The sequence below is a fragment of the Panthera tigris genome, chromosome C1, assembly GCF_018350195.1.
Source record: "Panthera tigris isolate Pti1 chromosome C1, P.tigris_Pti1_mat1.1, whole genome shotgun sequence".
NCBI lineage: Eukaryota > Metazoa > Chordata > Mammalia > Carnivora > Felidae > Panthera > Panthera tigris.
The window spans coordinates 165,548,176-165,575,394 of NC_056667.1; the positions used below are offsets into that span (position 1 = coordinate 165,548,176).

Consider the following 27,219-nt stretch of genomic DNA (forward strand, 5'->3'; position numbering starts at 1 on the left):
TTATCTTATTTGCTTATAAATCTTCCTATAAAAATCATTAAAATTAATCATACCCCTTTACTTGTCTTTGGGGACCATGAGAATGAGGGTAGAGGAAAGAATGAGTCCCACTTCTTGGCCAGCTTGGGGTGGTAGCAGTGCTGAGAAAAGGAAAGCCAACAATCTTCAGCACCAGGGGCAGGGAAGAAAAAGAGATTGGGGTGGTAGAAGGAGATCACAGGCAGCCATGGGGCTGAGCAGACAGCTCAAGTAGCAGCAGCGAACTCTGTCACACAATGGAAGGGTCTGAGGGTCAGGGATCAATGCGGAGCCTTTCCCATGGAGCACCCATATCAAACAGCTTTATCACCGGTCCTACCACTGCAGAGAGTGCCATTTAGTCACAGCGTGTGTCCCCCAATCCTCTTAGTGACTATTTAGGGGCTTAAATAATTGTGCCTAATTAAAATGTTGTTAAGCCAATTGAACAGTATTTAGAAATGACAAAGCTTAATGATTACATAATCAACCATAAGAAGAATAAATGAGCTAAAAAAATAGCTAAAGGGTAAAAAAGTTAGAGAAAAAAATTAATTTTAATTAAAAAATTTTTGTAATGTTTATTTATTTTTGAGAGAGAGAGAGAGAGAGAGAGAGAGAGAGAGAATGAACAGAAAAGGGGCAGAGACAGAGGGAGACACAGAATCCAAAGCAGGCTCCAGGCTCTGACCTGTCAGCATAGAGACCAATGCAGGGCTTGAACTCATGAGCTGTTAGATCATGACCTGAGCCAAAGTTGGACCGACTGAGCCACCCAGGCACCCTGAAAAAATTAATTTTAAACTTACAAATAAAGTTGGCTTTCTGAAGAAACTACACTCACTACCAAGCCATGAAGTGGCATTTATTTTCCCTCCATATCATAATATTTTGGAAAGCTAAGATTACCTAGTAATTTAGAGAACTGGTGTGGGATCTGGCCAACATGTAAGATTTTATGTGCAGACATTATCCAGTAAAGCTGAGAAAGTGACCACCAATATATATAATGATATGGTGAACATCTGAACATTTATTGAGCACTTACCTTATGTTAAGCTGTGCTCTACACATTTTTACATATATAATGTCATTTTTTATAGAAAATCTATAAAAATGTATAAATACTATTATTATCCTCATTTTCAGAAAAGGAAACTGAAGTGTAGAAGTAACTAGTAAATGTCAAAGCTAGAATTGATATCCATGCTATCTGCACCAGAGTCCTTCTGTCATGGCCTGTGACATGCAGTGTCTTTGAAAGCAATACTGGTTAGCATGCATTCTTATTAGAAGGGGTTGCTATTGCTGTAAAATCATATGCTTCTCCTGTACTGTAAGATACTTTGCATTTACTGCTGGCATGTCTTAGAGTAAATTCTAGAGCTAGTCTATGTGTTAAAATAAAACTCTGATGGGGGCGCCTGGGTGGCTTAGTTGGTTAAGCGTCTGACTTTGGCTCAGGTCACAGTCTCATGGTTTTTGAGTTCCAGCCCCACATTGGGCTCTGTGCTGACAGCTCAGAGCCTGGACCCTGCTTCAGATTCTGTGTCTCCCTCTCTCTCTGTCTCCCTCACTTACTCTCTGTCTCTCTGTCTCAGAAATAAATACACACTAAAAAAAAATTTTTTTTAAATAAAACTCTGATAAATTTTAATCTATGAGTGGCTAGAAAGTCATGTATGTCTGTTAATGGGCTGAGCTATTAGATATCAGTATCTCCAAGATAATTCAATCCTTATTTTGATTTTATGCCAGCCAGTGTTAGAAAGCTGCATTCAAACAGAGACTTTTTTAAAAAACACACTAACCTAGGCACTTTTATGTTATCTCATGTTAATTTAATCTGGTCAACCGTTCAAGCTCTAAGTCCTGTTTACAACATAGGATCATATAAAGGAGAATACACTTGTATGTGTGTAAGTGTATATGCTCACACCCACACAAAAGCTTTATAGCTTCCCACCAGGTACAAGGCTGATGCCCTGAGGCTGTGCTTATATGTGCCATCTTTGATGCCATTTTAATTGCCTATTGATGAAGAATATGATTACATATGGCTACATGATTATGATATACATGGTACTGAAATTATAAAACCTTCCAAATGTGAATTCTGTTACCGGTTTTTCCTCCTGCAAAGAATTGTATCTTATAAGTATGTGTGATCTGGGTAGTAAAAAGAGATTATATGCCCTTATGTCTTACTTAATTCTTTTAGATGTCCTTGACACTGTCTTATACAAAGAGATCATGAATAACTTAGTTTTAATTTATTTGTTTGTCTCACTTATGCCTGATTGGAGCAATTGAGAAAAATTACATTCATAAATCTTCTTGCCAAGATAATTAATTATGCACGAAATATTCCAAGCTGCTTCTGATTTTCATTAATGAAGCAGATTATCTGCAAAATAAAATGCTGCTGGAGTTAGGAAGAAAGGTCAGCCAGCCGCTCATCTTTAAGTGCAAAACAAATGCACATTTTTATATCTGAAAAACAATGATAACGAGAGAACATGCTATGATTATGTTTATCAGACCATCACATCCCAATTAAGATGGAAAAGTATGTGGTTTTCATTTGCTATTTTCCTGTGACTGATACAAACCCTACATCACCACCCTTCTGGTCGGCTAACTTCTTTTCCAAAGGAGAGTTAGCTGAACTACATAGTTCACGGCATTAGGCCATAAGCACTTAGAAACAGAGAAGCACGAAATGTACCTTTTAAACGGCCCTTATGAGAGAAGACGCATCAGATATTCAGACATCTACATTATTATTCATCAGTAATCTTTGCTCTAATTCCCCCCTTAATCTTCCTTTTTCTTAAGTAGTTAAAATGATTGACAAAGCTGGAATTTTATTAATGTAAGATTTAACAGCTCTTATGTTCCCTTAAAATAAGTACAGACCTGACAAAAAAATCTTTATCTTCCAATGAAGCATGTGCCTCTGTAAAAACTCATGGTTCAACAATGTTCTAGGATTATCAGGTAGATTATCCAGGAACATGATAATTATAGAGCCCAATTACTATCTAACAGAGACACACCCAACTCGGTGTTGCTGCTGCCGCCACTGTTCATTCACCATTGCATCAACAAAACTTTAAAAGAGAACAAAAAACTTAAAAACTTAGGTAATATAATTATGCTTGTATCTACCTGGATTTGAAAATACTTCCTTGTTCACATAATTATAAACACACAAAGTATTAATTATTGCTTATAATATTGAGAAACTAGAGAGACTCTACTTCCTCATCAATATGATTTTGCTTTAAATTGTGTAATAGCTTGGGGCACCTGTGTGGCTCAGTTGGTTGAGCGTCTGACTTCAGCTCAGGTCATGATCTCATGGTTCGTAGGTTCAAGCCCCGTGTAAGGCTCTGTGCTGATGGCTCAGAGCCTGGAGCCTGCTATGGATTCTGTTTCCCTCTCCCTCTGCCCCTTCCCTGATTCTGCTCCATCTCTCTCCCAAAAATAAATGTATATTAGAAAGAAAATTTTAATTAAAAAAAAGAAAATTTAAATTGTGTAATATCGTGACAGACGGTAACTACACTTATCCTGGTAAGCATGAGCATTGAATAATATATATAATTGCCAAAACACTGTTGTACAGCTGAGACTAATATAATACTATATGTCATCTCTACTTCAATGAAAAAAATTATGCTACATTCGAACAGTGAAATACTATATTAAAATTATTTATTGTACTTTTGACACAAGAATATACCTATGACTTGTTCAATTTAAAAATGAGGTAATAAAATTTCATATATTGAAAAAAAATAAAAATGAGGTAATAATACAGCATGTATAGGTTAATTCCATTAGTTTTTATTTGTTTGGTTAGGTGTTCCTTTAATAAATGTGTGTGTGCCTGTGATTGTGCCTCATGCTTTTATAAAGGTCTGGAAGGTCGTAGTATGCCAAATGCTAATAGAAATTATCTGTGTGGATAGTGATCTCATCTACAATTTTAAATTTGATTATTAAATCATAAGCAGAAAACAATACAACTATCTTTTTGTTTTACTACTAATTGAATGCCCATTGAGCAAGAATGGCTGTTGAAATTATAAAAGTGAGTTTTATTTGATGACACCTTTTGAACTCAAGACAAATAATGAAACTAGCTTTTAATGCAAGAATAGTCTTGCTTAAGGGGCATCAGGGTGGCTCAGTCGGTTGAGTGTCCAACTTCTTCTCAGGTAATGAACTCACGGTTTATGGGTTCGAGCCCCATGTCAGGCTCTGGGCTGACAGCTTAGAGCCTGGAGCCTGCTTTGGATTCTGTGTCTCCCTCTCCCTCTGTTTCTCCTCTCTCTCCCTCTCTCTCTCTCTCTCTCTCTCTCTCTCTCTCTCTCTCTCTCTCTCAAAAATAAAAAAGTAAATATTAAAAAAAGTTTTTTAAAAAGCATAGTCTTTACTTAAGCATGGTGGTGGAGGTGGGTAGGAGTATAGAAATATGCAATATGTCTATCTTTTTCAGACAAGATGACAAAACAATGCTGACACCAATACAGCAATTACTATGTGGCAGTCACTCTTCTAAGCACTTGGCATATAATAACTCTTTTGATGATCCTAACAACACTTTGAAGTAGATACTATTATATCTACATTTGACAGGAAACTGAGTCTGAGGAAGGCTAAATACTTTCTCAGTTACTCAGCTAGTAAGTGGTAGAGCCAGGACTTTAACTGTTTTCAGTTAAAAGTCTGGACCCAGGATCTGTGCTCTTACAAGCAAGCAACCCCAAAGAAGCACCAGTTACTTTATTAATTACTCCAGCTGTTGTCACTGGTGTTAACAAGAGAAAATATAACATGGGATGTTTTAAGACTGATAAGCCTATGGGTGCCTGGGTGGCTCAGTTGGTTAAGCATCTGACTTTTGGCTCAGGTCATGATCTCACGATTTATGAGTTTGAGCCCCACATCAGGCTCTGCACTCACAGCATGGAAACTGCTTGGGATTCACTGTCTCCCTCTCTCTCTGCCCTTCCCTGACTCATGCTCGCTCTCCCTCTCTCTCTCTCAAAAATAAATAAATATTAAGAAAATTAAAAATAAGAGCCTAAATTTTGTACTTAAGAAAATGACTGTCTTAATTATTGGCCAATTTTATTAAAAATAACATTTATCCATATTATTATTTTAAAATTGAGTTTGGTTGAAGACTGTTAGGAATGGAGTCTAATTGAAAGGCTAGTTCTCTTAACCACAAATTAACATTCTTAAAGCTTTCCCTTACCTAGAGCAGCCTCCAAAAATTAAACAGTATTAAGAGACCTCGACGTATATACCAATAGTAATGACAAACCCAGGGGAAAGATTGTGGACCAGATGTGAAAGAATTCATAGACTGTAAATTTTAATCAGATTTATTAAAGTGCCTCTTAAACTCATATTTATTAAGTGCCTCTTAAAATGCTACTTTGTGCTACATGGGCTTTTTTTATTCTTTTCTTTTCTTTTCTTTTACATCCAAATTAGTTAGCATATAGTGCCACAATGATTTCAGGAGTAGATTCCTTAATGCTCCTTACCCATTTAACCCATCCTCCCTCCCACAACCCCTCCAGTGACCCTCTGTTTGTTCTCCATATTTAAGAGTCTCTTCTGTTTTGTCCCCCTCCCTGTTTTTATATTTTTGTTTCCCTTCCCTTATGTTCATCTGTTTTGTCTCTTAAAGTCCTCATATGAGTGAAGTCATATATTTGTCTTTCTCTGACTAATTTTGCTTAGCATAATACCCTCTAGTTCCATCCACGTAGTTGCAAATGGCAAGATTTCATTCTTTTTGACTGCTGAGTAATACTCCATTGTACATATATATACCACATCTTCTTTATCCATTCATCCATTGATGGACATTTGGGCTCTCTCCATACTTTGGCTATTGTTGATATTGCTTCTATAAACATTGGGGTACATATGTCCCTTCAAAACAATACACCCGTATCCCTTGGATAAACACCTAGTAGGGCAATTGCTGGGTCATAGGGTAGTTCTAATATTAGTTTTTTGAGGAACCACCATACCATTTTCCAGAGTGGCTGCACCAGTTTGCATTACTACCAGCAGTGCCAAAGGGTTCCCCTTTCTCTACATCCTTGCCAACATATGTTGCTTCCTGAGTTGTTAATGTTAGCCATTCTGACAGGTGTGAGGTGGTATCTCATTGTGGTTTTGATTTGTACTTCCCTGGTGATGAGTGGTGTTGAGCAATTTTTCATGCATTGGTTGGCCACTGGATGTCTTCTTTGGAGAAGTGTGTATTCATGTCTTTTGCCCATTTCTTCCCTGGATGATTTGTTTTTTGGGTGTTGAGTTTGGTAAGTTCTTTATAGATTTTGGATACTAATCCTTTATCTGATATGCCATTTGCAAATATCTTCTCCCATTCTGTCAGTTGCCTTTTAGTTTTGCTGACTGTTTCTTTCGCTGTGCAGAAGCTTTTTATTTTGATAAGGTCCCAATAATTCATTTTTGATTTTGTTTCCCTTCCCTCCAGAGATAGTGTTAAGTAAGAAGTTGCTGCGGCCAAGATCAAAGAGCTTTTTGCCTGCTTTCTCCTTGAGGATTTTGATAGCTTCCTGTCTTACATTTAGGTCTTTCATCCATTTTGAGCTTATTTTTGTGTATGATGTTAGAAAGTGGTCCAGGTTCATTTTTCTGCATGTAGCTGTCCAGTTTTCCCAGCACCACTTGCTGAAGAGACTGTCTATTCCATTGGATATTCTTTCCTGCTTTGTAAAGATTGTTGGCCATACGTTTGTGGGTCCATTTCTGGGTTCTCTATTCTGTTCCATTGATCTGAGTGTCTGTTCTTGTGCCATGTGCTACGTGTTTTACATATGTTATTTCATTTAACCCTTAGAACAATTCTGTGAATTAATAGTTATTTTTCCCAATTTAAAGATGAAATTCATTAAAACAATAAAATACCACTACACACCTATTGGAATGGCCAAAGTGCAAGACACTGATAACACTGATAATGCTGGTCAGGAGGTGAAGCCACAGGAATTTTCATTGCTGGTAGGAATGCAAGATGGTATAGTCCGTTAGGAATATGGTTTGGCAGTTTCTTATAAACATACTCTTACTATGTATGAGCCACCAGCTGTATTCTTTGGTATTTACCCAAATGAATTAAAACTTATGTCCATGCAAAAGTCTGTACATGAATCCTTATAGCAGCTTTATTCATAATCACCAAACCTTGGAAGCAACCAAGATGTCCTTCAGTAGGTGAATGGATAAATAAACCATGGCATATCCAGACAATGGAATGTTATCCAGCACTAAAAAGAAATGAGCTATCGAGCCATGGAGGAATCTTAAATGTATTATTACGAAGTGTAAACAGTCAATCTGAAAAGGCTACATACTGATTCCAACTATATGACATTCTGGAAAAGGCGAAGCTATGGAGACAGTAAAAAGATCTGTGGTTGCCAAGGACTAGGGTTAAGGTGGAATGAATAGGCAGAACACAAAGGATTCGTAGGGCAGTGAAATTATTCTATTTGCTACCATGATGGATACATGTCATTATACATTTAACCAACCCACAGAACATATTGTACCAAGAGTGAACCATAACATAAACTATGGATTTGGGGTGATAATGATGTATCAATGTATATTCACTGATTATAATAAATATACCACTCTGGTGCAGGATGTTGATACTGGGAGAGATTGTACATGTGTGGGAACAGGGGGTACTCTGTATTTTCCCACTCAGTTTTACTGTGAATCTAAAACCTGCTCTAAAAAATAAAGTCTATTTTGGGGGAATCTTGTGGCTCAGTTGGTTAAGCATCTGATTTCAGCTCAGGTCATGATCTTACTGCTCGTGGGTTCCAGCCCCATATCGGGCTCTGTGCTGACAGCTCAGAGCTTGGACCCTGCTTAGGATTCTGTCTCCTTTTCTCTCTGCCCCTCCCCCTCTCATGCGCTGTCTCTCTCTGTCTCAAAAATAAAATGTTAAAATAATTTTTTTAAATAAAGTCTACTTTTATTTTTTTAGCTTATTTATTGAGAGAGAGAGAGAGAGAGAGAGAGAGAGAGGTGGGGTGAGGCAGAGAAAGAGGGAGAGAATTCCAAGCAGGCTCTGCATTGTCAGAATAGAGACTGATGCAGGGCCCCAACTCACAAACCAGGAGATCATGACCTGAGCCTAAACCAAGATTCGGATGCTTAACCAACTAAGCCACCCAGGCACCCCTAAAGTCTACTTTTAAAAAGCACCTCATCAATAAAAGCATATACTCCTCCTAAAAATGATGAGACGCCAAAAGTTAGAGAACTCACCATGCCAGAAACCTTCTGCAATACCTTACTTTAGTTATTATCAAAACATCTTTTGGGGGTACCTGGGTGGCTCAGTCAGTTAAGCCTCCAATTCTTGATATCAGCTCAGGTCATGATCTCATGATTTGTGGGATATAGCCCCACCTCAGGCTCTGAGCTGACAGCATCGAGCCTACTTAGGATTCTCTCTCTCTCCCTCTCTCTCTGCACCTTCCCGACTTGTGCATACACTCTCTCTAAATAAATAAATAAAATAAAGTCATTTTGAAAAAAAATATTTCTGATTTCCAGGGATGACAATATTCCTCTTAAGTATGTGTCTGAGTTAAAATGTTCATTTTGAAATTTGTAAGTCCTAGAGGTAGGGCTTTGGGTTATAAACTCAATGCAAAGACATAAGAGGAAGGGTTCTTTAAGGGGACAGGAGATCTGGGAAGGTCTGGTGTCAGGTCAGGATTAGGGAAGAGAAAAGAGGGACAAGGAGAAAGAGTGTGTTATAATAGACTCATTTATGACAGGGAAGTTGGGAACTCCGGAAACATTTGTCTGATAAACAATTTTAAGTTAATTCTTGTCCTGAGCATTAATTTTCCTTTGTTGTGCCAGAATCACCAGTAAAAAGACCATTGCATTGGATAATGAGGATATCAAGGTGGGGTGGGCAAAGAAGTAAACTGGGGAGTGGATGAGGGCTGACAGGCAAAACACAGCAGAAACAAGACAGCAGCTGGCAGTAGTCTATGCCAAAGGGCTAAAAGTGGAGATGAGTTGGAAAGTGTATGGTGACTTGAGGGGGAGGAAATAAAATTCCAGCAGAATGTATGAATGGAGGCCTCTGCATTTGGGTCTCTGCTCTATGCCACCTCCTCAGAGAGGCTTTCTCTGATTAAAAGTAGACCAACCCAAGATAAATTTACTGCTGTATTTTATTTTCTTTATAACACATCATTTTCATTTGTTTATGGTGTATCTTTCTAATCACACTAGAACCATGGTTCTCATCTGGGGGCAATTTTGCCCCCCAAGGGATATTTGGCAATGTCTGGAGACATTTTTTGTCGTCACAATGAGGATATTCTGCGGGCATCTAGTGGGTAGAGGTCAGGAATGCTGTTCAACATCCTAGAGTGCATAGGACAGTCCTCCAAAGTTACCCAGCACGAACTGTCAATAGTGCTGAGGTTGAGAAACTGCATTAGAGGGGAAATTCCCAGAGGGAAAGGACTTTGTCTTGTGTGTTGTTATTCCCAGTAGGATAGCACCTGGCACAGAGTAGGTGTTAGTAGAATAAGTGTTAGTTGAAGGGGTGATCATCATTTAAGTCTTCATTTCTCCAGTTTGAAATAAGAACCAGCCTCATCTATGCTCCCAGCCATAGTTCTATCTGTCTAATCGGGATCAGAGCAGCAATATATAACATGTGAAGGGACCCCTTCCCCATACATCCAGACCAGGAGACCTCCTTTCACATATTTCCCCCTGAAAATTCCTTCCAATTAATCGGTACAGATTTAAGCATGGGATGGGGACAATTAGAAATAATGCAATAAATATCCCACCTATTTGAGTTGGGGGTTTGCAAAGACAGTTCTATCCATGCTTAGCCTCAAGTAATTGGGACAGATGGAATGTGCGGCAAGAATATTGACAACTGATCAGAGTTGCGCCTGCAGTTGGGGTAATGAGCTCTAAAAAACATGCAAACTCATGAACCTCTTGCCCCAATGCTTTCTAACCATTGAACATCTAGCTACAGGCCAAGGTCATAGTCCTTCGTTGGCACCAGACCAATCTTCTAAGAACACTATTTGGGGCTGACAGACTTTTTCACTGACATTAGAAGCAATGTAATAGAGTTCAGCATCATCCTGCCTCTCTAACTTTCAAGAAAGCTACAATTTATATTTGGAATTTCAAAGAAATGTGTCTAAAAGTAGTAACCTAGAAAGATGTGAGAAAGAGAATCCAACAATAGAACATAGTCATTTTCAAAACTACCCATAAGTACTCTCCCATTTATAAAATCAATATTATGATGACAGGAAATACAAACCTTTGTTTTCCATTTAACTTGTGTGAGAAAACAACCTATTAGTTTGGACCAAAGACCAAAGAATTTGATCATGGCAAATGAAGAACCATCCCAGGAAAGATCTAATCCACATAATAGCCAAACTTCATTAGCTGAGGTCAGGATATCATTAACTCCCCTTTGAGTTACCTGATTTTCTTGCTGGTCCCACTGACATATCTTCAGAACCTGACCCAGTTCTTGCTGCTGTTGCTTCAGACCCTTGTCTAGTTGCCGTCTCCTATCTTGTAGAAGCTCAAGAAGGCTGTCAATCTTCAGACAGCTGTTATGAGCTCCCTGAATCAACTCAGAATTCACATTAGGTCCATCACACTTGAATTTTTCTATGAAGTCAGTGAGTTGTTGACTTTTGTTTAAAAGGGCTAGAGATCGTTCTAAGAGTTCTAGAAGAAAATTAGAAAGAAGAAAGAATAGAGATATGAGCAAGCTCTTCTACAGTAATTTCAGACTCTTGGTAGAATTTCAAATGTATGTAACCTTTATATTAACAATAAATTATACTGTAAGGAATTCAAATGTGTAAACATAAAATGCCTGTGATACAACTAGCCAGATACCATAACCTAACAATTTCTGTAGCACTAACTGCCAAATGATAGGGTGCTGCAGTTCAGTGATAGTATAATACAGTACAGGAGGGGAGAGATCGTGGGATTTGGGCACTGTTTCAGTCAGGTTTTAGTGGTGTGATACTGTTAAGGTGCCTGCTCTCCTTGACATGTTCTATGTTCTGAAGTGAATGGGCTGCTAATGAGGTTTAAAGTCTATGACCCAGGAGTCATCCATGACACATTCCTCTCCCTCATTATCAAGACCTGTCAATTTCACCCTTTGTCTCCTACAAGTGTCTACTTCTCTTCGTCCTCACTACAGAAAACATTATTTGTTGCCTGGACTTGTGCAGCCACCTCTGAATGCCATCCTTCTCCAATCCATTCATCTATTCTTCTTAGTTAGCCAGAGAGATTTTTTTCTAAACACAGTATGTCACACGCATGCATGCATGTGCACGCACGCGCACACACACACACACAGACACACACAGACACACACACACCTACCTAACAATGGCTTCCCATAGCCTTAGAATTAAGGACAGATGCCTTGACATAATTTAAGTCTGGCATGGTCTGGTCCCTATCTTCCCTTTCAGATTTTCTTAATCTTTCTACTCTTCATCCCTCTCTTTTTACATACATTACAAATGCTACATTCCCTTCTGCCCCAGAACTTTTCACTGTGTCCTCTGCCAGGAACACCATTCTCCTCAAACCCTTCCTTCTCTACCTTTATTCTATTCATACTTTGGGCCTTATTCAACTGCCAATTCTTCAATGAATAAACCAGACTGAATCAAATCCTCCTATTAATTGTTCTCATGATGCAATATTCCTCTCATTCATAGCTCTTAACACAACCGTAGTTTTATACTTATGTGTTCGGTTAGTTGATTTATTGTCTCCCTTTGCCACCAGGCTCCGATGCAATATGGGGACAGTGACCAGGATAACATTCCTAGCACTTAGCATAGTGACTGGCATAGGAGAAATGTTCAACAGTTTTTGTAGAATGCTTGAATGAGATCAAAGTATTAAAAGAGGGGGAAGAATTAAGAGAGATATACGTGCTAGAGATCAGTGGTCCTCTAGAGATATAAAAAAAAGACTTTGATGGGGCACCCGGTTGGCTCAGTCAGTTAAGTGTCTGACTTTGGCTCAGGTCATGATCTTGCAGTTTGTGGATTCAAGCCCCGTGTCAGGCTCTCTACTTTAGAGCCATGGCACTCTACTTTAGCATCCTAACATTCCACAGTTAACTGTGTGGCAATAATTAGGCTGTGGTAGTTGGGCCAGTTGTCTCTTTTAACTTGACAATTTTTTTTTGCGGGTGGGAGATCTGGAAGAGAGAATGATATAAGTGAAGATATTGGAGAGAGAGATTTTGACATGAAAAAGAAAGAATGTGAAGTAGTTTGTGTCACATGATCTAGAGCTGTCAAATAAAGTATTAGATGGTATTATCTGCTCAGAGCAAGCAAGATGTGATTATGTGCAATGGGCAATTTTATTGGGAGTTAACGATGCAAAGCAACAAACAGCAAGCACAACTTGAACCAAAAAGAGGATGGGATCATTCAAATAGAGCAGGAAGAGGCAGGGAGAACATGAGAGTAAATCTCTTAAAGAAATGGAAGCAAACGTGAATAAGATGGGAGAGGCAGGGGCATAAAAAGAATTATCTGTCTAGAACAGGTTCTTTTATAGAAGTGAAAAAAAAGAACTTGCAAATGAGGTGAAGACAGGTTATAGAGGGCCTTGTGTATCAAACTGAAGAATTTTAATTTGTATAGCCTATGTGATAATCAGTATGACTGCTTCTCCATTTATTTATTTACTTTTTGCTTCTCCATTTATATGTATATGTATTTCCTTTGCATTGAAGAGTTTGTTATGATATTGTGAAAAGTTACACACACACACACACACACACACACACACACACGAAATATGGATAAGTGGCAGGGTTTCCACATAGTATTTATTTTCTTCCCTTCCATAACTAGCTCCTACACACTAGACTTTTCCAATGAGAAAGAGAAGTATAGCTCTAAGTGCTAGGGTATTGCACACTGACAGTGGATCATGCCAACCTGTTCTGGTTCCTACAGAATGCATATAATAATCCAAAATTTCCATTTGCAATCTTTTTCTGGTTTTCTGTCTCAACATCTGTCAAAATAGTGTAACTACTACTATAGTACCACCAGGAATGGAGTCTCTGGCCAAAGATAACTTGTAAACTGTACCTAGACTACAATCAGTCTGTTACTGCTACCCATTAAAGTGGATCAATTCTTCCCTCAGTTTCCTCTGTCAGTTCCTTTGGTTCTTCCTCTGTTGGTTTCTTCCATCTTAACTATTTATTGTTCATGCTTTCCTAGCTATTTATTCCACCAGTTGATCATACAAAGTAATGTATTTCTCCTCAAGGGTAAACTAGATAGAATATCATGAGCGTCAAGAAATACAAAATCCCTATGGTGTATTAATTTTAAAGACTGCATTTTTGCATACATAAAATCCCCATTTCTGAGATAATGCCTTGTGATGTGAGGCAAGTAGATATTTAATAGCTTTTTATTATTTATTTTGATTGTCATTATATCTAAGCAAGTTAATATTAAAGTAGATTTTATACAAATACCTGTACAGTTTGCCATTCGTAAGTATATATAATAAATTCAAGATGGATAAATAGAGATGTACATAGCTTAAGTGACTTTATAACTTGCTAAATAATCTTTCCAAATGGGTAATTTCTAAGAAGTATCAAAGTTACAGTCTTGGCATCGAGATCGTGAGTGATATTTCTTCCTAAAAGATTTTAAAATATTCCAAATGTTCCGCAGCAGGATGGTGTTTCCTAAACTCATTCAGTGGGCACTTTCAAATATATACAAAAGTAAAGAAAATAGTATAATGGACCCTAATGAACCTATATGTCAGCCACATTTAAAATATATATAAAACACTTAAGAATAAGGAAATAATAATACAATTGCTACTGTGAGGAATATTCTTAGGTATTATGTTCATTGTAAGAAGACCACTGGAAAAGTGGAGGGCTTAGTTGTGATCTTTCAGAGCTTAGAACCAACTGTCTCTTCCTTAATGTAGTGCCTTGTTTATTCCTCAGGTTTGTATCATTGTGTTGTGTCTTACACTGGAATTAAATACAAATGACACTCAATAAACATACTTTGGGTTGGATGCTATTCTACATCGTAGAGACTCAGGGATGTACTAATACCTACCCTCCAGAGTCTCACAATCTGGTGATGGAGACAAATATGGAAATAAATTGTTATTACACAGTGTGCTGGGTGGTATAACAGGGACCCACGGGAAGCACAGAGGTTACTCACCAATAAATGTATACATGCCCCAACCAAATTGCAGACTTCCTTTACTCTCTTTTTAAACAATAAGTGTAACAGTGAAAACGGTATTTTCCTTATCCAAAGCTATTATTTGAAGACTGCTCTTCATTTCCTGACCCTGAGAAGGAACATTCACTGAATTCAACCATTTATTCAATCAAGAAATATTTCATGAGGATCCACCATGTGCCAGCACTGTGCTAGATGCTGAGGATACAAGGCTGAACAAGGTAGAAATGGCCTCTGATCTCAGGAGATAAAATGTGGCAGGTTGAATAACCAAATCTTTGGAGGCTATTCCTCTAACATCCCCTTAGAATCATTTACAACTATGTCTTTTCTGAAACAGATGACCAAAAATAAAGCTTTATTTAACCTCTCTTGGAACAGTTTGAGGTATAAACAGACAAATTTAAAATACGATGTCACGCGTGAGCATTCTCATGTGAACACATTGTAAAACCTCTAAAAGGTTAGGTGAGGAATAAACATATTTCTTGCCTTTGGTATGATTTTCATGAAGCTGCAGAAGGGATTTTAAGGACTCGGCACTCTCAAACTCCTGGGTGTTCCGGAGGAAATCTTCAGCTTGGTCTATTTTAATAGCAAACTACAACAGAAATACAATGGAAAGACATTTGAAAAAATAAAAATTAATGTGCCACTTTGGGTTATTTGTACAAGTTTTTCATTAATTCATGGCCTAGTTGACTGTAAATGTGTGTGTTTGTATAATGATGTGTGTGTTTGTGTGAGTGCGTGCTGGCTTAGGGTGCTTGTATGAGGCTGTGTGTTTGCATGTTGTCACTTTACAAAGTGCGAAAGTAAAAATTTTCTTCTCCTTCCTTTGTATTCCTTTCATACTTGGAAATATGTCATATATGCTGAAATAATCTAACTAGTTTACCGATAAATGTCTATTGGAATTTTCAGCTAAAATTATTGTGTCTAAGCAGCCATTTTTCAACATGTAAAGCAGTTCATCAAAGAATAACCAGAAAGCTTGCTAACAACAACAAAAACAAAACAATGAAAGTTTGGTAAACCAGTAGCCTATGTAATTATAAGTAAATATAATTTAAGAAAGTTAAAATATAATGTTTTCCTCTGTGATTAGACCTAGAACCAAAAAAATGTAACTTTAAAAATAACACAATTCTAATCCCATTTCAAAAAGACTGAGAATCAATGTCTAATCCCATTTCTTATACAAAACAAAAATATATATTTTTGTGCAAAAACTGATTTGAAGAGATATAAACCAAAGGATTGCCTTTATAAGAAGGAATGAGATTTAGGATGGGGGAATGCATTTTACCTCCTAAATCTATACTTTGTAATTTTGTTTGCATTTTTATCAATGATCTTATGTATTCTTTGTATAAATAAAAATGAAATTAGATACATCAAGAATGCAAAATGGAAAACTTCTCCACTGTTTCAAAAAACAAGAAGCAATTTTACATCCTAAATGGTGACGAATATGACCAGTCTTTCTGTTTCTCCTTGAAGGAAATATGAAGGGGAGGTATCTGAAGTGATGTTAATATTCTCAGAGGAATAATCTTAGAAACAAATTTTAGAAGAGGGTAAAACATCTTTGGTTCTACCAGTACAGTATATCCATGGTAGTAGACATAGTGGTAGTCTAGCTGGATAATAGTTTTAACGCTCAGATTGAAAAGTAATTATGATAGTTTATAAGACTATTTCAATCAACTTGTTTACCTGTGGATTAGGTATTGAACTGATTCATAAAGGTAAAGTATCAGTGAGAAAGATACAAAAGCTGGGTGGCTCAGTTGGTTAAGCAACTGACTTCAGTTCAGGTCATGATCTCACAGTTTGTGAGTTCAAGCCCTGTGTCGGGCTCTGTGCTGACAGCTTGGAGCCTGGAGCCTGCTTGGATTTTGTGTCTCCCTCTCTCTTTCTGTCCCAACCCCACTCATGCACTGTCTCTCTCTGTCTAAAAAATAAATAAAACATTTTTTAAAAAAGACATAAAAGCTTATCACATGCTTCTTTTTCAAGTTTTCTCCAAATTATCATCTATGAATTTAATGATTTTTAATATTTTTATGTAACTATCCAGTTAACGAGATGTGCTGTATTTTGATTATTATAATAGCCACATAAAATCCAGTTATAAATGCATGGAATGATGAAGACAGACTAATGAGGATGCCCTCTTTGGAAATGTGGAGAAGGCCTCCGCCACCATGTTAGAACAATCTAGTGATACCAGCCACTGCCACTTATGGACAATGTTCTGAAAGTTAGCTTGGTGTTTGATAAGAGAATAACCTGTCTAATGGTCAAGTCTGTGCATCTGAAACAGTCCTGTAATAAATATCAACCATGCAATAAGAAGTCATTCCATTTCTTATGGAACTTTATGCATCATAATTCAATAAGAGGATCCTATCCACACATCATTTACATCTCTAATTCATTCCATTTATAATAGCTTATGTTAAGGGTATTCTTTGGGTTTTTTAAAAAAATGTTTATTTATTTATTTATTTATTTATTTATTTTGAGAGAGAGAGAGCAGGGGAGGGGCAGAGAGAGAGGGAGAGAGAGAATCTCAAGCAGGCTCTGTGATCCTTCTCATGACCCATGAGCTCATTTCATAATGAATTGAAATCAAGAGGGACACTTAACTGACTGAGCTATCCACGTGCCCCTTGAGGGTATTCTTTGAAGAGAAGCTTCAAAACAAACAAACAAACAAATAAACAAACAAACCCAACTCTAGAAGGTGATTTGGTTTTTCTCTTTAGAACACTAAAAAGTTTTGGAGTCACTGTATAACTTATACCTATATTTCATCTGTTATTTGAAATTACAATAAATAAATAAACAAACAATGCTTTACTCAGAAAAGTTTTCTCTAAAGATCTGTTAACTTTTTTTTTTACCTGATGGGTATTTTCTTTTGCCCACTTTTCTTTTTGCATCTTGCATGGGATAGAAGTGTCAATGGTGGGACACTTTGCAAAGACCTTATTCTCATTTTTTTTTTTTAAATAAGTAATGACAATAGTTTTAGCATACAGAAGGGGCAGGAAAGATTATGTAAGAGTCTGCATTCAGCTTAGTATGAAGTGACCCACAAAACTGGAAGCAGGATAATACAAGAAACAGTATCTTTTCAGTAGAAATCAGAGTGCTGGGTTGAACTATGAGTTGACTTAGTATTTCCTTTTACTTCATGCAATATCTGGAAATAATTTCTCATCACAGAGAAAATCAGCTAGCATTAATGCTATTACCTTGTGAGAAACAAATATTGGGCCTAATGTTTGAAGGAAGATCATTTCCTGGGCTCAAATGAGTTGAATTTCAAGGGCAGCTGACATCTATACCCCACTTACTTAGATGGAATGAATCCGATGTATCTACAATTTGACCCCTGGAGGTGCATTTCACCTGGTTTCTGTTTAGGAAAGAAAACTATGTGTGAAACTTTTTCTCAAGATGATCTATAAAATGAATTGTAGTTGGACTTCTGTATTCAAACTGTAGGAAACAAACCTTAAAAGTTACAATAAGGTTTTTGCTCCTTCTTTTTACTTTTAAACAAGTTCATGATGCATGAGATTGCCTACCCCAATTTTTATGTTCTCTTACTAATCTTTCTTCCTTCATTATTTTGGATTTAAGACCCGAATTTTCAGTTCAGAAGTGTCATATTTTTCAAAGCTAGTGCTTTATCATAATGAAGCAGTGCTCTCACATCAAAATGAATGTACTGCCACTTGACAGAGAAGTTAAAAGTGAAATTTCCAATAACTGTCTTACACCAAATACAACAGCTCTTTTGATAATGTTCTTTGAATCTCACATTTTGAAATTGGGAACTGCAAAAAAATCTCAGAATTCAAGAAAAGTCACAGGAAGAAATGACCTTCTTAGGTCCAGGACTTTTTCTTTTACTTAAATTTTTAATAAGTTCAAATTATGGAATTCAACTATATGCCTTAAGAAAGCATTCTATAAAATACTATGCTTACGAGTCAAATGTTCCATAGAATATTCTGCAATTGCCTTTTGGTAAATAGCCAAAGAAACTCTATCCTCCATCTTTTAGTCAACAAGAACACGTTATACCAACATTTCCCAATAATCCTGTAATCAGGGATAATTGTTTGATTTACTAATTATACTGACTTATGAATAAGAGTTTCCATTTTTACTTAATATTTTACTTAATTTTATAGTTATAGTTAAAAGTTTTTTTTGAAGGACTACATTTAAAATATTAACAACTTTATTCTTTGGCAATCAAAAATTAAATGCATTATATATAACTTAGTCATTCTGCCATTTTTTAAAGTGATTGCAATGTCCGTTTGTGGAAATAGAACATTTTCAGAAGTGCTATCCATTAGCTCTGAAGTGAAGAGGTAGTTTTTTAAAACACAAACCTCCAAGGCATTTTCAAAAAATTCAGAGGTCAACCTGAGGAGCTCCCTTCTTTTTTCAAGCATAGAGACAAGCGCTGTCCATGCTTCACCCAAGGTGCTGGCCATGGCATCATAGACTTGACTCTGATCCTTGTTCTCTTCAGCTGTCTTGTCTGCTTCCTGCAAGAGTTCCCACACCTGATCTTCCAAAGCCTAAGTTCAGGAAAGAAAAGAGTGTGAGAGCCTGGAATCATATTTTAAACACTTGAATATTTAAAATTGCATGTGGCCTAAGAAAGTTTATATAGAATTTATAAACAAAAGTGGCAGGGCAGGTAGGTAGATCAAGTAGACAGAAGGGAGCACATGGAAATTGTGATAAGCTAGAAAGCATGGCCAGGCTAAAGGCATTTACATTTAAACATTGTTCAAACACTGTAGAGATTTATCAAAGGTATGCATTTACATTCCCAGAGGTCCAGAATATTATGTTGACCTCACATTTCAAAAAAAATAAAAATGAAAAAATAGAAACCTAATTGGAACACATCCAGAAGAGAGTGTTTGGGGGGGGGGGGGGAATGTGAGAAATAAACCCAGTAAAACTTAGTTTATCCTAAATAATTATTATTGGCAATATGCTCATGAAGCTTAATATAAATGTCAAGAATAAGTTCTTGAAAGACAATATTCATAATGTAAACATTAGAATATCTGTAACCAATAATACAGATTGAACAAAATATGGAAGATGAAGGGGACCATGTGCTTACCTAATTGTTTCATTTAGGGATAGGAGGAGGATCTCACAGATTCTTTCATTCTTAAAGTTGGCACCAAAATAATGGGAAAAGTTTTAAAAATATAATAGACTAAAAATAATATGAACAAATTCTAAAATATCAGCAAAAAATGTGACAAAAATGTGATAATGCAAAAGAAAACAAAAGAAATATAGAGCATATTTATCAGGATACACACAAAAAACAAAACATGATAGGAATACGATTAAATACCAGTTAACACACAAAAAAGTGGATGAGTTAGTTTTCTCAATTAAAAGACAAACATTGGAAGGAGGAGGGACCAACATGGCAGAGAAGTAGGGGGATCTGAACTTCCCTCTTCTCTCAAACAAAGAAGTGTTGAAACCAAAGGCCTTTGAATCCCAAGAGTCCAGGAGGAAAAGACAGTCGTGCTTCCAGGGACCCACTGGGACAAACTGACAGGTCATATGTGTGTGATTGTGAACTGGGAGAGATAAACAAATGGAGGGGAGGGAACCCTTCTGTGGAGAGACAAAGGGAAGAGAATGAGCAGCTGGTGAAGCATAGGACTATATCTGGACAAGAGAAAAAAACACTGACCCTGACAGGGAAAGATCCAATCTCTAACTGAGGGATTTCTCTGGACTGGAGCCAGCTGCCTGGATCATGAACCTGGGGAGGAGGGGAGCCAGCCCTGGGCTCAGTGGCTAGGTCAGAGGTGCAGTCCGCAGTGGGAGAAAGTGATCCCCTCCCTGGAGTGCTATGGGACAGGACAAAGCCTGCATGCATCTGCCAGCCAGGGACCACATACTAGGCAGTGTGGAGCAGCACTTCCCCAGTACCAGTGCATGCAGAGCAAGAGTTTAAATCCCAGCCAAGCTCCAGGGCACGGGAATCGGCTGAGTGGAACAAACTGCCGCATTTGCACCCACAGCACAGTGAGGATGGCTCAAACAGAGTGGTTTGGGCACTGGCTCCATGGAGAAGAGACTAGGGGTTACCATTTCTCTCCCTACCACCACCAAGGTGGGGTCTCAGGGATCAGACAGCAGGGCCCACAGTGGAGGCGGGACTGTCTACACCAAACCATGCCCCTCTTTGCCTGGTAACTGCTCTCTACTGGAGAGGGATAGACATTGATTAACCAGACGGTCCCTCCTCCAGATCAGCACAGTTGCATTGCCTGGTTTAACTCTCCAACAATTTTTATTATATAGATACATTCTTTCCTTTTCTCCTTCTTGTCTCTTCCCTACTCTAGTCTGGTTACTCTGGTTGTTGTTTTGTTTAAGCACACATATTTAATCCATCCTCTTGATACATGGTCCATACCTCCTTCTTTATTCTCCTTTCACTCTCTCTCTGGATTAAGCCATAAGTATAGTTTCTCTGTCTGGACAACTTTATCTTCTTTTCTTTTTCCTTGCCTCCTTCTTAATTTTCCTTTCTTTCTCTCTGGATTAAGCCATATGGTTTCTCTGTCTGGATAATTTTCTTTTCTTTTTCTTTTTCCCTGCCTCCTTCTTTATTTTCCTTTCTCTCTCTCTGGATTAAGCTGTATAGTTTCTCTGGTCAGTTTTTATTCTTTCTTTTCCTGCCCCCACCCCTGTCATTTCTCTCTTTGTATGGGATAAGGCCTCTTCTATCAGCACCTCCTCTACCCTTGTTGTTTACTTGTAGCTGGTGTTTCTGGTTTTTTGTTTCTGCGTTTTTTGTTTGTGTGTTTGCATGCTTTTGTTTTGTTTTATGTTTGTTTGTTTGTTTGTTTGTTTGTTTTCCTTTCCAGGGCTACTTCAAGGAATAATCAAAGCACACCTGGTGGAGGGTTCAAAACATCACTAGGAGAAGGGAGATAAATAACCAAAGGCACAACAACAGAGAGCAAGTAACACTCTCCAAAAGATGTCTTCTGAAGGGACATGCCCTGGACACTGTATGACCCCTCTTTAATATAGTAGTGCTTGCAGGTGAAGAGCATATAACAAGCTTTTAAAACACATGAGGGACAGAAAACTAACCGAAATGACAAAACAGAGGAATTCTCCTCAAAAGAAATTCCAGGAAGAAATGACAGCTAAGGAATTGATCAATATATATTTATATATATTTAACATTTAATATTAATATTTAACATTTAATATTAATATTATATTTAATTAATTAATATATTATTAATTAATATTAATATTTAATATATATTTAAACAATATAACTGAACAAGAATTTAGAATAACAGTCATAAGATTAATCGCTGGGCTTGAAAAAAGCATAGAAGACAGCAGAAAATCTATTGCTGCAGAGACCAAGAAACTATAAAAATAGTAATGATGAATTTAACAATGCTATAAATGAGGTGCAAAATAAAATAGAGGAGGTCACAGCAAGGATTGAAGGGGCAGAGGGGAGAATAGATGAAACAGAAGACAAAATTATGTAAAAAGAAGAAACTTACAAAAAGAGACAAAAAAAATTCTGGATCATGAGGGGAGAATTAGAGAATTGATTCAATGAAATGGAACAATATCCATGTCATAGGAATTCCAGAAGAAGAAAGAAAGGGGCTGAAGGTGTACTTGAACAAATCATAGCTGAGAACTTCTCCAATCTGGAGAAGGAAACAAACATTGAAATCCAGGAAGCACAGAGAACTCCCTTCAGACGTAACTGAATCGATCTTCTGCATGACATATCATGGTGAAACTGACAAAATACAAAGATAAAGAGAGAATTCTGAAAGCAGCTAGGGATAAATGGGCCTTAACATACTAGGGTAGACACATAAGGGTAGTAGCAGACCTATCTACTGAAACTTGGCAGTCCAGAAAGGAGTGGCAGGAAATTTTCAATGTGATGAACAGGAAAAATATGCAGTCAAGAATCCTTTATCCAGCAAGCCTGTCATTCAGAATAGAAGGAGAGATAAAGATAAAGGTTTTCCCAAACAAACAAAAACTGAAGGAATTCATCACCACTAAACCAGCCCTACCAGAGATCCTAAGAGAGACTCTGTGAGTGAAATGTTGCAAGGACCACAAAGGACAAGAGATATCACTACAAGCATTAAACCTACAGATAACACAACGACTCTAAGCCTATATCCTTCAACAACAACACTGAATGTAAGTGAACTAAATGCTCCAACAAAAAGGCATAGGGTGTCAGAATGGATAAAAAAGCCAAGACTCTATCTATTTGCTGTCTACAAGAGACCCATTTTAGACCTGAGGACACCTTCAGATTGAAAGTGAGGGGATAGAGAACCATATAACATGCTACTGGAAGTCAAAAGAAAGCTGGAGTAGCCATACTTATATCAGAGAAACTAAATTTTAAACTAAAGTCTGCAACAAGAGATGAAGAAGGGCATTATATAATAATTATGGGGTCTATCCATCAAGTAGAGCTAACAATTATAAATGTCTATGCACTGAATTCGAGAGCACCCAAATATATAAAACATTCACAAGCAGATTGGTAAAAATGTGGTAATTGCAGGGGACTTTAATACTCTACTTACAACAATGTACAGATCACCTAGACAGAAAATATATAAAGAAACAATGGCCCTGAATGAAACACTGGAACAGATGGGCTTGACACATGTTTAGAACTTTTCATCCTAAAGCAGCAGAATATACATTCTTCTCGAGTGCACAAGGAACATTCTCCAAGATAGATCACATACTGGGTCACAAAACAGCCCTCAATAAGTATAAAAGAATTGAGATCATACCATGCACACTTTTAGACCACAATGCTATGAAACTTGAAATCAACCACAGGAAAAATTTGGAAAACCTCCAAATGCATGGAGGTTAAAGAACATCCTACTAAAGAACAAATGGGTCAATCAGGCAATTAAAGAAGAAATTAAAAAATATATAGAAACAAATGAAAAGGAAAACACAACAATCCAAACCCTTTGGTTTGGTTAGCAAAGGCATTCCTAAGAGGAAAATACATTGCAATCCAGCCCTACCTCAAAAAACGAGAAAAATCCCAAATACAAAATCTAACAGCACACCTAAAGGAAATAGAAGCAGAACAGCAAAGAAACCCCAAACTCAGAAGAAGAAGATAAATAATAAAGATCAGAGCAGAAATAAACACTATAGAGTAAAAAAATAAAACAAACAAACAAAAAAAAAAAAACAAGAAAAAAAACAAACAAAAAAAAACCCCACTAGAACAGATCAATGAAACTAAGAGTTGGTTTTTTGAAAAAATAAAATTGATAAACCTCTATCCAGGTTTCTCAAAAAGAAAAGACAGAGGACCCAAGTAGATAAAATCATGAATGAAAATGGATTTATTACAACCAATCCTTCAGAAATATAAGCAACTTTCAGAGAATACTATGAAAAATTGTACGCCAACAAACTGGACAACCTGGAAGAAATGGAAAAATTCCTAAGCACCCACACATTAGCAAAACTCAAATGGGAAGAAATAGAAAATTTGAACAGAGCCATAACTAATAAAGAAATTGAATCAGTTATCAAAAATCTCCCAACAAATAAGAGTCCTGGACCAGATGGCTTCCCTGGGGAATTCTACCATATATTTAAAGCAGAGTTAATACCTATCCTTCTCAAGCTGTTCCAAAAAATAGAAGTGGAAGGAAAACTTCTGTAATCATTCTATGAAGCCAGCATTACTTTATTCCCAAACCAGACAGAGACCCCCACAAAAAAGGAGAACTACAGGCCAATATCCCTGATGAACATGGATGCAAAAATTCTCAACAAGATACTAGCAAATCGAATTGAACAACATATAAAAAGAATTATTCATCATGATCAAGTGGGATTCATGCCTGGGCTGCAGGGCTGGTTCAATATTCACAAATAAATCAATGTGATACATCACATTTTTAAAAGAAAGAATAAGAACCATACGATCCTGTCAATAGATGCAGAAAATGTATTTGACAAAATATGGCATAGTTTCTTAATAAAAACCCTCAAGAAATTTGGGATAGAAGTAACATACTTAAACATCATAAAAGCCATTTATGAAAAGCCCACAGCTAATATCATCCTCAATGGGGAAAAACTGAGAGCTTTCCCCTGAGATCAGGAACACGACAGGGATGTCCACTCTCACCGCTGTTGTTTAACATAGTGTTAGAAGTCCTAGCATCAGCAATAAGACAACAAAATGAAATAAAAAGCATCAAAATTGGCAAAGAAGTCAAACTTTCACTTTTCTCAGATGACATGACACTCTACGTGGAAAACCCGAAAGACTCCAACAAAAGACTCCTAGAACTTATACATGAATTCAGCAACCTCACAGAGTACAAAATCAATGTACAGAAATCAGTTACATTTTTATACACCAATAATGAAGCAACAGAAAGAGAAATAAAGAAACTGATCCCATTTATAATTGCACCAAAAACCATAAAATACCTAGGAATAAACCTAACCAAAGATGTAAATGATCTGTATGCTGAAAACTATAGAAAGCTTATGAAGGAAATTGAAGAAGACACAAAGAAATGGAAAAACATTCCATGTTCATGGATTGGAAGAATAAATATTGCTAAAATGTCAATACTACTCAAAGCAATCTACACATTCAATGCAATCCCAATCAAAATTGCACCAGCATTCTTCTCAAAGCTAGAACAAACAATCCTAAACTGTGTATAGAACCACAAAAGACCCCGAATAGACAAAGTAATACTGAAGAAGAAAACCAAAGTGGGAGGCATCACAATCCCAGACTTTAGCCTCCACTACAAAGCTGTAATCATCAAGACAGTATGGTATTGGCACAAAAACAGACACAGAGACCAATGGAATAGAATAGAGAACGTAGAATTGGGCCCACAAATGTATGGCCAACTAATCTTTGACAAAGCAGGAAAAAGTAGCCAATGGAGAAAAGATAGTCTCTTTAACAAATGGTGCTGGGAGAACTGGACACCAAAATGCAGAAGAATGAAACTAGACCACTTTCTTATACCATACACAAAAATAAACTCAAAATTGATGAAAGACCTAAATGTGAGACAGGAAACCATCAAAACCCTAGAGGAGAAAGCAGGCAACAATCTCTTTGACCTCAGCCACAGCAAGTTCTTACTTGACACATCTCCAAAGACAAGGAAATTAAAAGCAAAAATGAACTATTGGGACCTCATCAAGATAAAAAGCTTCTGCACTGCAAAGGAAATAATCAACAAAACTAAAAGGCAACCGACGGAATGGGAAAAGGTATTTGCAAATGACATATCAAATAAAGGACTAGTATACAAAATCTATAAAGAACTCACCAAACTCCATACGTGAAAAACAAATAATCCAGTGAAGAAATGAGCAGAAGACATGAATAGACACTTTTCCAAAGAAGACATCCAGATGGCCGACAGACACATGAAAAGATGCTCAATGTCACTCATCATCAGGGAAATACAAATCAAAGGCACACTGAGATCCCACCTCACGCTGGACAGAGTGGCTAAAATGAACAAATAAGGAAACTATAGATGCTGGTGAGGATGTGGAGAAATGGGAACCCTCTTGCACTGTTGGTGGGAATGCAAACTTGTGAAGCTCCTGTGGAAAACAGTGTGGAGGTACCTCAAAAAATTAAAAATAGAACTATCCTATGACCCAGGAATAGCACTGCTAGGAATTTACCCAAGGGATACAGGAGTGCTGATTCATAGGGGCACATGTACCCCTATGTTTATAGCAGCACTTTCAACAATAGCCAAATTATGGAAAGAGCCTAAATGTCCATCAACGGATGAATGGATAAAGAAGACGTGATTTATATATCCAGTAGAATACTACTTAGCAATGAGAAAGAATAAAATCATGCCTTTTGCAGCAATGTGGATGGAACTGGAGGGTATTATGCTGAGTGAATAAGTCAGTCAGAGAAAGACAGATATCATATGTTTTCACTCATATGTGGATCTTGAGAAACTTAACAGAAGACCATGGGGGAAGGGATGGGGGAAAAATAGTTAAAAACAGAGAGGGATGGAGGCAAACCATAAGAGACTTAAATACAGAAAACAAACTGAGGGTTGATGGGAGGTAGGGGAGTGGGGAAAGTGGGTGATGGGCATTGAGGAGGGTACTTATTGGGATGAGCACTGGGTGTTGTATGTAAGCCAATTTGATAATAAATTATATTTTAAAAAAAGACAAACATTATCAGGTTAAGTTTAAAAAAGAAGTCAACTAATTTATGTTTGCTAGAGACATCCCTAAAGACATAACTTTTGAAAGTAAAAAGATGAGATATACCAGGCAAAGACAAACAAAATAAAAGGACTAACAACATTAATGACAGACAAATTAGAAACGAAAACAAAAACCACTGGGATTTAAACTGGCATTTTATTTTGATAAACAGTGCAATCTACAGTAAATATAAGGTACTCACGAATCTTTATATTTATGGCACTGAAATATTTAAAAAAAATAGAGCCAGGTGCAATGCAGTACATAGAAATAAACAACAAAAGATCCTGGTAATAAAACAAATCTCTCAGAAATTTTATGATAATACTTTAAAGAATAATTCTTAGATTAAATGGAGAATAAAAACTACTATTACAGACTGTTTTAAGAAAAATAATAATGAGGCTATTCTGTTTAATAACCTAAGATATCCAGCTAACTTTAG

At 37.0% G+C, this 27,219-nt stretch overlaps 1 protein-coding gene across 3 annotated transcripts in view; it reads right to left on the reverse strand.

Annotated features, from left to right (window-relative positions):
• CCDC141 (coiled-coil domain containing 141) overlaps window positions 1-27,219 on the reverse strand; it is a 226,154-nt gene that overhangs the window by 127,773 nt on the left and 71,162 nt on the right. For all 3 annotated transcript variants that reach the window (XM_007083895.3, XM_042994800.1, XM_042994801.1), the window contains exons 4-6: window positions 18,824-19,015; window positions 14,895-15,003; window positions 10,583-10,836 (exon numbers count right to left, since the gene is read on the reverse strand). In XM_007083895.3, the coding sequence (XP_007083957.2) occupies window positions 10,583-10,836; window positions 14,895-15,003; window positions 18,824-19,015 (555 nt within the window). The remainder of the gene's footprint in view (window positions 1-10,582; window positions 10,837-14,894; window positions 15,004-18,823; window positions 19,016-27,219) is intronic.